The 10167-nt window shown below is 43.3% G+C and overlaps 1 protein-coding gene across 1 annotated transcript in view; it reads right to left on the bottom strand.

The window, feature by feature from the left end:
* Positions 1-10167, bottom strand: part of LOC130586159 (adhesion G-protein coupled receptor D1-like) — a gene marked incomplete at its 5' end in the record, with an annotated part of 53712 nt that overhangs the window by 28448 nt on the left and 15097 nt on the right. The window contains 4 exons of the mRNA XM_057386879.1: positions 465-531; positions 3423-3576; positions 6779-6890; positions 9748-9851. Coding sequence (XP_057242862.1) covers positions 465-531; positions 3423-3576; positions 6779-6890; positions 9748-9851 — 437 coding nt within the window. The remainder of the gene's footprint in view (positions 1-464; positions 532-3422; positions 3577-6778; positions 6891-9747; positions 9852-10167) is intronic.

Genomic DNA, 10167 nt, shown 5'->3' with positions numbered 1-10167 from the left:
CAAACACTGCCAGCCTCACACCCCTCTCACCCTGAGGAGAGGAGCCTCTTGGCCACATATGAAATTATTCTAGGATTAAATCCTATGGTGCTCTTTCAGATAAATTTGCTCTTCTTTTCCTAAAGGAAGTTAATTTTCAAAGTCTTGGACATTCTCCTTTATAGATGTCGGGTGTGGAACTGCAGTTTTGTTCAAAGATTGAATATCTTTAATCAGAGATTACTCTCACCTTGGTAGGAATGTTTCCCCCTGAGCAGGGAGCTCACTGAGGAGCTCTGCAGTGAAAATGAAGGAAAACATCTCAGAGCTTTTTGTGCACCATCTTTGTGAAAACCAAACCTGAGGCTTCTGCACTGAAGAATAARTTTACAGAATCATCCTTTTGCTCCTCAGGAGGATCCTGCAGCACCACAGCCCTGTTCACACATTTTGCAGTTKCTCCACATCACATTTTTCRTACTCACTTGCTGCTTTCCCCGTAGCTGTGCAGGGACGATGTTGCAGAAATGACACAAATCACCAGTGGGCAGCCTGCAGAAAGGCAAATGCAGAGGCAGTGTTAGGAATAAAATTCCATCTTCCAGGGAGTCCAGCAAGTTCTGCTAAATTTTGTATAAACAGAACAGCTCAGAGTCMTTTTCAAATGAAGTCTAATTTGACATTGTCCTGCAGCTCTTTAATCCAACAYGTTTTAATCAACTGAGGTCAGACAAACAAAATGACTTTTTAATAAAGTACTAGTTTGTAAGTGTTGAGCTAATTAGTGCTAATTTCCTCGGAATCATTGTCCTCTCGAAGCCTGGTTTTGCTTTATGGACATTCTGCCTCTTGCTATTCAAGCAGTGATACCATGTGAAGCAATCTCAGCCTTATTTTAACCATTTTGCCCCAAGTAAGTGCGTTTTTGTTCAAGAATTCAGAACAACTTTGATAGGAGAGCAGGGTTTGTCACAGGGGTGCATGAAGAGCAGGGGAGAGGACAGAAATGGTGACATTTAATAACCCAGAAATGGTGACATTTAATAACCCAGAGCATCACACCACAGGGACAGAAACAAACTCAGACCCCGCTCGGGTGCCCATGCAGGGCTGATTTTAACACAAACTGCAGTGATCTCCAGGATTTCTCTCTTGGTGTGGACATTTGAGTGTCCTGAACTGTCCTGGAGCTGCAGGGAGGGCTCTGGGGTGGCACAGGGACACTTTGGGTCAGACCCTGCTGTGCCACTCGAGAGCAGCAGGGAAAACCAGGGATTTACTGCAGCAGCTCTGAACACAGCAAAMCCAGCCCTTCAATATTAAATGACTGCCTGTTCATTCCTGGATCATTTAATCAAATGTGAAGCTTTGAGCTTTTATCATCTTACAGAATTTAATAAACAGGTCCCAGACAGATTATTAGACATGATAGCTTGAAGTTCCAATTTTCTTTTTAATTCTTTAGGCTTTCTGCTTGAGGTAGAAKTCTCTGACAGGTAATTTCTGTTTAATTTTACCACTATCATCCTCACAACTTCTGTAAAGTTTTTCACTACTGGCAGAAGTATAATTTTTGGAAGTAGTATTTTCATTCTTTAATGACTGCATCTAGAAGCACATTTATAAATATCTATATATTGATATGTATACGTATTTATAAATATGGGAGATACTCAGTAGTTAAGAAGCATTTTCTTTTGAAAGCTTCAATATCTTCAATACATGAAAAAAAAGGGAAAACGCCAAAAACAGGCTGTGGAAACTCAGTGGCAGACAATTCAAAGCAATTTTAGGACATCAATTCTAAAAGGATAAATATGTCATTTATTGAGAAAGATGAAGTATTAGACACAAATGAAAGTRTATTTCCTTCCAATGATGAAAAGATCTGCTTTGCTTGATGGGGAAAAGTATCATCGCCCATTTATATTGAAGAAGTTCATTTTCTATGATTTTCTTCTGCTGTGTTACATTATATCCAGSCAGAAGTCAGGGACTACATCAACTCACAGCAAATAATGAAATTTATGTCTTTTGACAGCTCAGAACCAAGTCTGCACTGTGCAACAGCCTCTAAAGGAAAKGAAACAGGCTGAAATAGGGAAACATCCCGTACCACAAACTGTCACCAGCATCCTACAAATGGCAGGAGGAAAAAGCTTTGCCACAGCAGCCTCTGCCTGATACCCTCAATCACCAGGGCGAAAATGTAATTTTGGGGTTTTTTACCCCATCAGTCTCGGGGTACTTTTAGGAGTAGGTTCTGAATTCCTTGTGCTGATTACTATGAATGGAGTGGGAGCAGCCATATATATATATATATATGTATTATATATATATAGATGTGTGTCTGCATTATATATATATATACATAGATGTGTGTGTATTATATATATATACATATATATATATAGATGTGTGAGTGCATTATATATATATATATATAGATGTGTGAGTGTGTATTATATATATATATATATATATATAAATGTGTGAGTGCATTATATATATATATACATAGATGTGTGAGTGTGTGTGTATTTCTCAGCAGTACTAACACCCCGATCTGTGTGGTGCCAAATACGTATTGAATATTCCAATTATGACTGCAGCAGGCCTGTATTATTGATAAAATTACTTTTCATGTATCTGAAAATGAATTTGGAGGGGAAGAAAGATAATGCATATTTTAACATATTTTGAAATTCTGTGTAATTGCGTAGATATTCCTTTTCTATTTTTTCACATCTGTTCTTTGACTCAGTGTATGAGGTTTCTCCTTTTCCAAATGGGGATCTTTGTCAAGCACCACTGCTGCACCTCCAGGACTGTGAGAGAACCAGGGAGCTTTCATCTGTTAAGAGTCTGCACCAAAATATTCCGTTCTGGCTCTCCAAATATGCACTCAGATTATGYTTTCATTATTGCCCTCAAAAAGCCCTCAACTGCTGTCTGTGACATTCCCATGTCACAGAACTGCTTCCTCATTCTTTATCGTAATATTGGGGTTCTGTGCAGACTTTTAATCAAAGATTTTTGAGGCACGAAGCACCAACTAATGGAATCTTGTGATCCTTCTGTGCTGCTGTGCCCATTTTCAATGCATGGCTTTGCAGAATAGAGAGAGAACAGCCGGTGTTGTGAGTTAGAACCAGAAAAAGAACATATCAGTGTAGAGAGAGCTCCCTCCCACCGCCCTGCCATKGATTGGTAATGAAGGGGCTGATCTGGCCTGGAGAGGCATTCACTGAGGTGGAATTAGCTTAAGGACTGCGTGTTTTGAAGTCTGATTGCAGCCAGAAAAATGATGCATTTTCTTATCCCACAGTCCCACTCTCAGTAAGGCAAACTGTGATGATAAGACGACAATTTCAAATACTCTTCTGAGTATAATCKTGTCCTATAGTGAGGAGACTTAAAGTAAGCAGCTGGTAAATGCYTACCCCATCCAATTCCATAATAGTATAAGTGCTTGCTTTCTTCTGACCCAAATACTTTGATCACCATGCTGTAAAGATGAAATCCTTCCACCAGCATCCATGCAAAAGCACTCAGGAAGAAAAAATGAAGGAGAATGGCCAGGATCTTGCAAGGCACCTGAATTAGAAATAAAAATGAATCCATGAGTTCTTTGTGATACAGTCACACTGGTTTTCCAATTTATAAGAAATGTCTATAGATATTTACATGCTAAATGCTAAATCACTGARGTAAAACAGTCTTTAAAAGAAAGCACTATACAATTTCATTTTTCTACTGCATTTTTTTGATACCTTCAGAGTAACAAATCCTCTTACCTTCAAAAAAAACCCAAAATAACCCTAGCAACATTGCCGAACGTGATATGGAAATCAAAATGTGTTATTTATTTATAACAGTAAGGGAAATACTCCTACCAAAGCCTACAAAATATTTAAGAAATCAAAACTGAAGTGTCTGCTCAACCTGTAGTAAATACAGGAATCCAGTAAGTGGGCTACGTGTGTTGTCCTGTGCCCTGCTCCTTGTTTTTCTTTGAGTTGCTCCTCTAAGTGATCTTTACATTTTTCTCTGAGTGATCTTTACATTTTTCTCTGAGTGATCTTTACATTTTTCTCGAAGCCTCCCATCAGCTCAGCTCATGAGAACAGGAAAGGGGCTCCATTCTTCCTGCACGGTGACCGAGCAGATGCCACCATCTCAGCATGATATAACATCTCAGCACAAGATAACCTCGGTGACACCCTCACAGCAGTGACATCCCTCTGTGACCCCATAGCCGTGTTATCCCTCTGTGACCCCACAGCAGTGACATCCCTGTGACACCACAGTTGTGCCATCCCTCTGTGACACCACAGTTTTGCCATCCCAGTAACACCCACCCAGCACCTCCAGTCCCTGCAATGGGAACTCTTTTGCGTTCCTGAGCTGAGAAGATCCCAGAAGGGCCCCAGGCCGGTGGGTCTGAGCTGGGGATGCCCCAGCAGCAGGAAGAGTTTGCTGCCTCAGATGTTCCTGTTGATTCTCTTTGGGGCATTTGCCAAACTGTGCTGAGCTGTTCTTTGTGCTGGTGATTTGGGGTTTTGTGCACTAATGAAAATGAACACGATGGGCCGTGGTAGTGCAATGAAAATTGAGGCTTTGCAGCACAGCCTCRCTGGTGCTCAGCTGGTTCTGTGCTGCTGCAAGGACATTCCAATGCAAATCCAATGGACTACGYGCGTTCAAAAGCAATAAATTGGGGGTTAATTTGTGCAAGTGAGCTCTGTATGTGGTTTAGTATTTCACAAAGTTCAGTGACATATTATTAAACCAGATTAGCTTATTGACAAAAGCTGTAAAAACCTTCCCAGTTAATTTTATCATAAGGCTATAAAATCCATTTTAATGCCTTTTGATTTCGACCGGAAGATTAGTCCACAAAAATATAAATGCAACATAAAGCTGACTTACAGAGTAGTTCTGTCAAATGGATCATTTCCAACTCTTGAGTAGCCAAACAATACAAATCACAAAACAGCAGAAAAATAACCCACAGTGAAGTAGCAGGAGGCTGTTCTGTATGTAATTTCGTATAATACCTAGTTGCAGATTTGTACATCAAATCCTTAGCAAAGTTGCTGCTCGTTCTGATATTTTTTGCCTTAATTATTGCTTWGAAGTTACTCTTAAATGGCAAAGTTGCTTTCTCTGAAAGCACTGAAAAGCTGAGCCTTTCCATGCAAAACCCGAGCATGTCCCTCTTGATGCACCATGTGAAACACCATGTAAAAAAAAAACCATGTGAAACACCATGTGAAACCCCATGTGAAACAAACACCATGTAAAACACTATGTAAACAAACACCATGTGAAACACCATGTGAAACAAACACCATGTGAAACAGCTGCTTGTAGCAGAACACCTGAAAAAGGCAGATCCTGGTACTGGAACTCTAAGAGCTGACAACTCCAGAGTTTGTGAAAATAGTAAAACCAGCCCAGCCAGCAGCAAGGTCCAGCTTTACAGTGTTATCCCACACAATTACTGCTGTTACAGAGGATGTAGAGGTAAAAAAATGCATGGATTTTGTGAAGCATTTMATTTCACAAAGCCCATGTGTAAAACAGGTCTTGCTTTCCTGTGCTACAGTCCCGGTTTCACTAAAGAACAGCTTTAAGAGAAAATATGCACCTGTTAATTCAACTTGAGTCTGTGTGAGCGTTTCACAGCAGGACCTGTGTGACCCAGGCACAGATAAATGCAGCTGAACTCTGGAATGGTCCTGGAGAACTTGGGGTCTATCTGCTCCCAGCCCAGCCAGGAAACACAACTTGGATTTTACAGGATTCCAACAGACTGAAGGGACTGGCTTTGATAAGGGGTAAAGAGGCTTTCACACCATCTGAAGTGACTCAGCTGAATTGTCARAGAATTTGGAGTGGATGAAAAAGAAAAAACGGTGAGAATAAGACRCGCTGTTACGCTGAGTGAACCTTTCAGTGCCCTCAAGCCTAGGCCCTCTCAACAGGGTTTTAGCTCTGTGCTTAAAGAGGATTATTTTCATGCCTGGTTTCYACTGTCTTCAGTTTCATCTTTTGCTGCTCTCCAATGTCTCCATTTCATTTTCCTCCTCAAACATTCCCTACCATTTTCTCCCTTGCACATTGCATGACTCACTCAGGACCCACCTGAATGTAAAACAGCAGAATATAAACTTTGTTTTGCAAAGGCCTTTTAGATCCACAGGTAACAACATCCCTTGCAAAACAGACATTACAGTTATTGATAAATGTAACAGAAATCCAAGGGATCACATTTGAGCTGAATATAAATCTATTTCTGTTGYATTGGCAAAATGAACAATGAACAAACCTTCTGAGAATAAACAGAAAAGAAAAACCCCATTAATAAAAACCATTGTCTGCTTCTGGAAAGCATTATGGAGCAACAGCAGGTCATAGARTAGCCAAGTTTTTACCAGCAGAATACCAGAGCACCCTGGAAGTTTATTGTAAAGCTGGGCTTTGTTTCTGCTCTTCAGGTGGGACTCATCAAAGGCCTTATGTTACTTTAAATTGCATTTTTTAAACACAGCAGTGGAAAGAAATTGGTTTTACTGGTATGTGATACTGTTAACTTGGCCTCTTTGCCTTTGATTGAGGCAGCTGTTTTGGGTTCAGTGTTTGGATCCCGCACTCTGCACAAGGAATCCCCTCCTGCAATAGGATGGCATTTTTGGCTAAGGCAGGCTAAAGCAGATCTCCCATGAAGACACTTTCCTAGAGATGGCATTGATCCATGGATCTGCCCCCCAAACACCCCGCTGGCAGCACTCACCGTGGCAGGGCTGAACTGGAAGCTGGTGAGCAGCAGGATCTGTGCCAGCAGCACGGCAAAGGCCAGGTTGGCGTGGATGTGATAGCGCTGGTTCCTGATGGTGCTCACTGACCTGCAGAGACAAGGGCACGTCCATAAAACTGTGCTCACAGGGGACCAATCCATGGCTTATCTGCAATTATTCACACTGGCACCAATCTATCCATGGCTTATCTGCAACCCTTTACACTGGCACAATCCATGGCTCATCTGCAATTATTCACACTGGCACCAATCTATGGCTTATCTGCAACCCTTTACACTGGCTTTGCTTTGTGTGGGGTTATCATGGTGTCTGCTGAGCTCTCTCCACCAGGATGGTTTTCCTGGTTTTATTTTGTTGGTGTTTACCCGTATGAGAACCAAGAGAATGTGAAAAGGTTCCAGTTGTGACTGATCCCATTGTAAAGTCTGAAGAGATTGGCTCCAGTTGTGGCTGATGCCATTGTCTGAGCACAGGAAGCAGAGCTCTGCACAGAGATGGGCAGTGCCTGTCYTGACTGGGACCTGACTGTGCTTTCAACATCATTTGAACAGATCTCTCGTGGCTTTTCAAAAACCAGCTGGAAATCTGTCAAGAACAGACTTTCCTGGAAGTCTCCTGACCTCGTGTTTCTGTTCTCATCCAGAAATAGGAAACAGAAAACAAAAACATAGTTGTGAACATCTCAGGCCTTTTGTTGGATTTTGTTTTTCTCTWTAAAAAACAAACACTGCTGGTGATACCAGGTTTCCTATTCCAACCCACACTGCCCCACGCAAGGGGAATGAAGAAGGAGAGGACAAGAAGAACCAAATCCCAAAAGGAAACCCAGAGGATGCACTGCTGGTGCCAATGGCTTCAGTCAGGAGCAGAGATACCCAGGAGGGGTCAGGACCCTCTGGGAGGGGCCGGCACTGCCAGGACATGGAGGAGCAAAGAACTTTCCAGATTCTCCTCCGCTTATGTCACGGTCATCCAACACCACATTGCAAAATTTCACTTCAGCTGCTTAACGAGACCCTGCTCTCCCGTGAAAAGCTAATCAAATTGTTTTAATTGGCATTTTGAAGGATCCTGTATGTAGGTGGGGCGTTAACCCTGTGACAGTCAGCTGGCTCCAAGCTCTCTGTTTGACTCTCTCCAAGAGAGACTCTTCCAAGTCTCCAAGTCTTCTCTTTGACTTCTTGAGGAATTTCCAGCTCTGCTGCAGCAACACCACCTCCCTTTGCTCCTTTTTCCTTTCTAAACACACTATAACATCCAATTTTGCACTCAAGCATGGAGCAGATCATTCCCCCTAGCCTAAACGTGCCAACAGCTCAGTGCCAGACAGGCACATGTTGGACTTGTTTAGAGTGGACTTCACCACACGTTATGCACTTAATCCAAGTATGACCAACGCAGATCTTGAAACTTGGAAATARGACAGGGTCTGGGAATAAACAAGCATTGCAATCAGTTTACTAAGATTCAGCAAGTCCTTTTCCCTAGAAACTGGCCTCTTAACAGGATCTCCTAAGTACATGCTCAGGCACAGAAAACAAAAACTGAACTCTCAATAGGAACAACATGGTTCAGTGTGTGAAAGGAGACAAGAATTCTGCTCCTGCTCCACTCCCAAAGTGCTGCRCAACCTTGGACAAGTTGCTTCACCYTTAGTCAGGTTTTCTATTTTTTATTTAGACACAAACCTTTATGAAAGCTTTTTTTCAGAAATGTTTGTGTCGAGTCCAGCTGGGCCTCACACTGTTGTCAGTTCTGGAACATGAACAGAGCAAAGGCCCTGAGTGCCCTGGGGCAGAACCTCCCCAGCACAGAGAGCCCTACAGGGCTGGTGTGGTACCTGATGGAGATCCAAACATTTTAAATATGAGCCAAAGAGTGAATTCCACACTGCTCACAATCCTTCATCCACTACAGAATACTGTAGAAAAGCAGCCTAACAGAGAACAGCAAGATCCTTGAAAATAAACGTGGCTATGGTGTAATTGTGTACAAGCTTTGTGAAACAAAAGTCAGGCACTAACGCTGGCTGAGACTGGGAATGCCTTACTGGGCATTTCTTTATAAACACTCTGCTTGCAGATGGGACTGCAAAAGCTGCAAGGGCTGTCTGTGTGCTCCAAAATGTGTGTGTGCTCCAAAATGTGTGTGTGCTCCAAACTGTCTGTGTGCTCCAAACTGTCTGTGTGCTCCAAAATGTGTGTGTGCTCCAAACTGTGTGCTCTGAGCTATCCGTGTGCTCCAAGGACTCCAGGGATGTGAGACAGTGCAAAACCAGCAAGGACTGTCTCTGTGTGCTCCAAAATGTCTGTGTGCTCCAAACTGTGTGTGTGCTCCAAAATGTGTGTGTGCTCCAAACTGTCTGTGTGCTCCAAAATGTGTGTGTGTTCCATACTGTCTGTGTGCTTTGAGCTGTCCATGTGCTCCCAGTTATCCGTGTGCTCCAAGCACTCCAGGGATGTGAGACAGTGCAAAACCAGCAAGGACTGTCTCTGTGTGTTCCAAGCTGTGTGCTCTGAGCTGTCTGTGTGCTCCGAGCCATCCAGGGATGTTTGCAGAAGAAGCACAGGGGCTGATCCTGCAGTCCCTGTTCTCATTGCTCTGGATTGACTCCAGACCAAGACCTCCTAAAAGCCTCCTTGCAAGATTCCTGAGCTGTTGCAAAGTAGGGACAGTTTAAAAAAAAAAAAAAAAAATTAAATCTCCCACAGGATGGAAATAGCTTGCTGTATAAAGACCATCCCATTTCAGGAAATGAGAGTAATTTAGAAATAACCAGCCAAGTGTTACAAATGCATGTGCAGAATCTAATTAAGGAGGTTGTAGAATTAATAGCCTTTGTTTTATCCTGAATACCTGAAGGGATCTACCCAGCGGCCTGAAACGCATTTCTTGCCTTTCTGCGCGATGGCTGCTCGGCAGGTATTAAATTAAAATTACTCACGATAAAATCGCGAATGTGACCAGCGTGATCGTCAGGCAGAAGATGGACAGRGCGCAGCCGATGTAAGTGATGGAGGACAGGGCCACCTGGTGTTCTCTGCTGAGCTGCACTCGGAGGAAAAGGAGAGGAGAACATCAATTGATGCACGGGGCAGAGCGGGGGTCAGCGTGGGAGCGAGCGGCACAGGAGCTGAGAGTCCCGGGCATTCTGAGAGTCCCGGGCATTCCCTGCCCATTCCCGACCATTTCCTGTCATTCTCTGCCATTCCCGGCCATTCCCAGCCCGCAGGGAAGGTTTGAAGGTTTTCTCCCGCTGCAGCCGCAGTCCCAGCCCGGCCGTTCTGTCCCCCCGCTGTCCCCAGCCCGTGTCCCCAGCCCGTGTCCCCAGCCCGTGTCCTCCCGCTGTCCCCAGCCCGTGTCC

Source organism: Malurus melanocephalus, unplaced genomic scaffold (assembly GCF_030028575.1).
Source record: "Malurus melanocephalus ecotype Western Australia unplaced genomic scaffold, MMel_1.1 scaffold_1087, whole genome shotgun sequence".
Taxonomy (NCBI): Eukaryota; Metazoa; Chordata; class Aves; order Passeriformes; family Maluridae; genus Malurus; species Malurus melanocephalus.
This window is presented reverse-complemented; position numbering and strand designations above follow the sequence as displayed.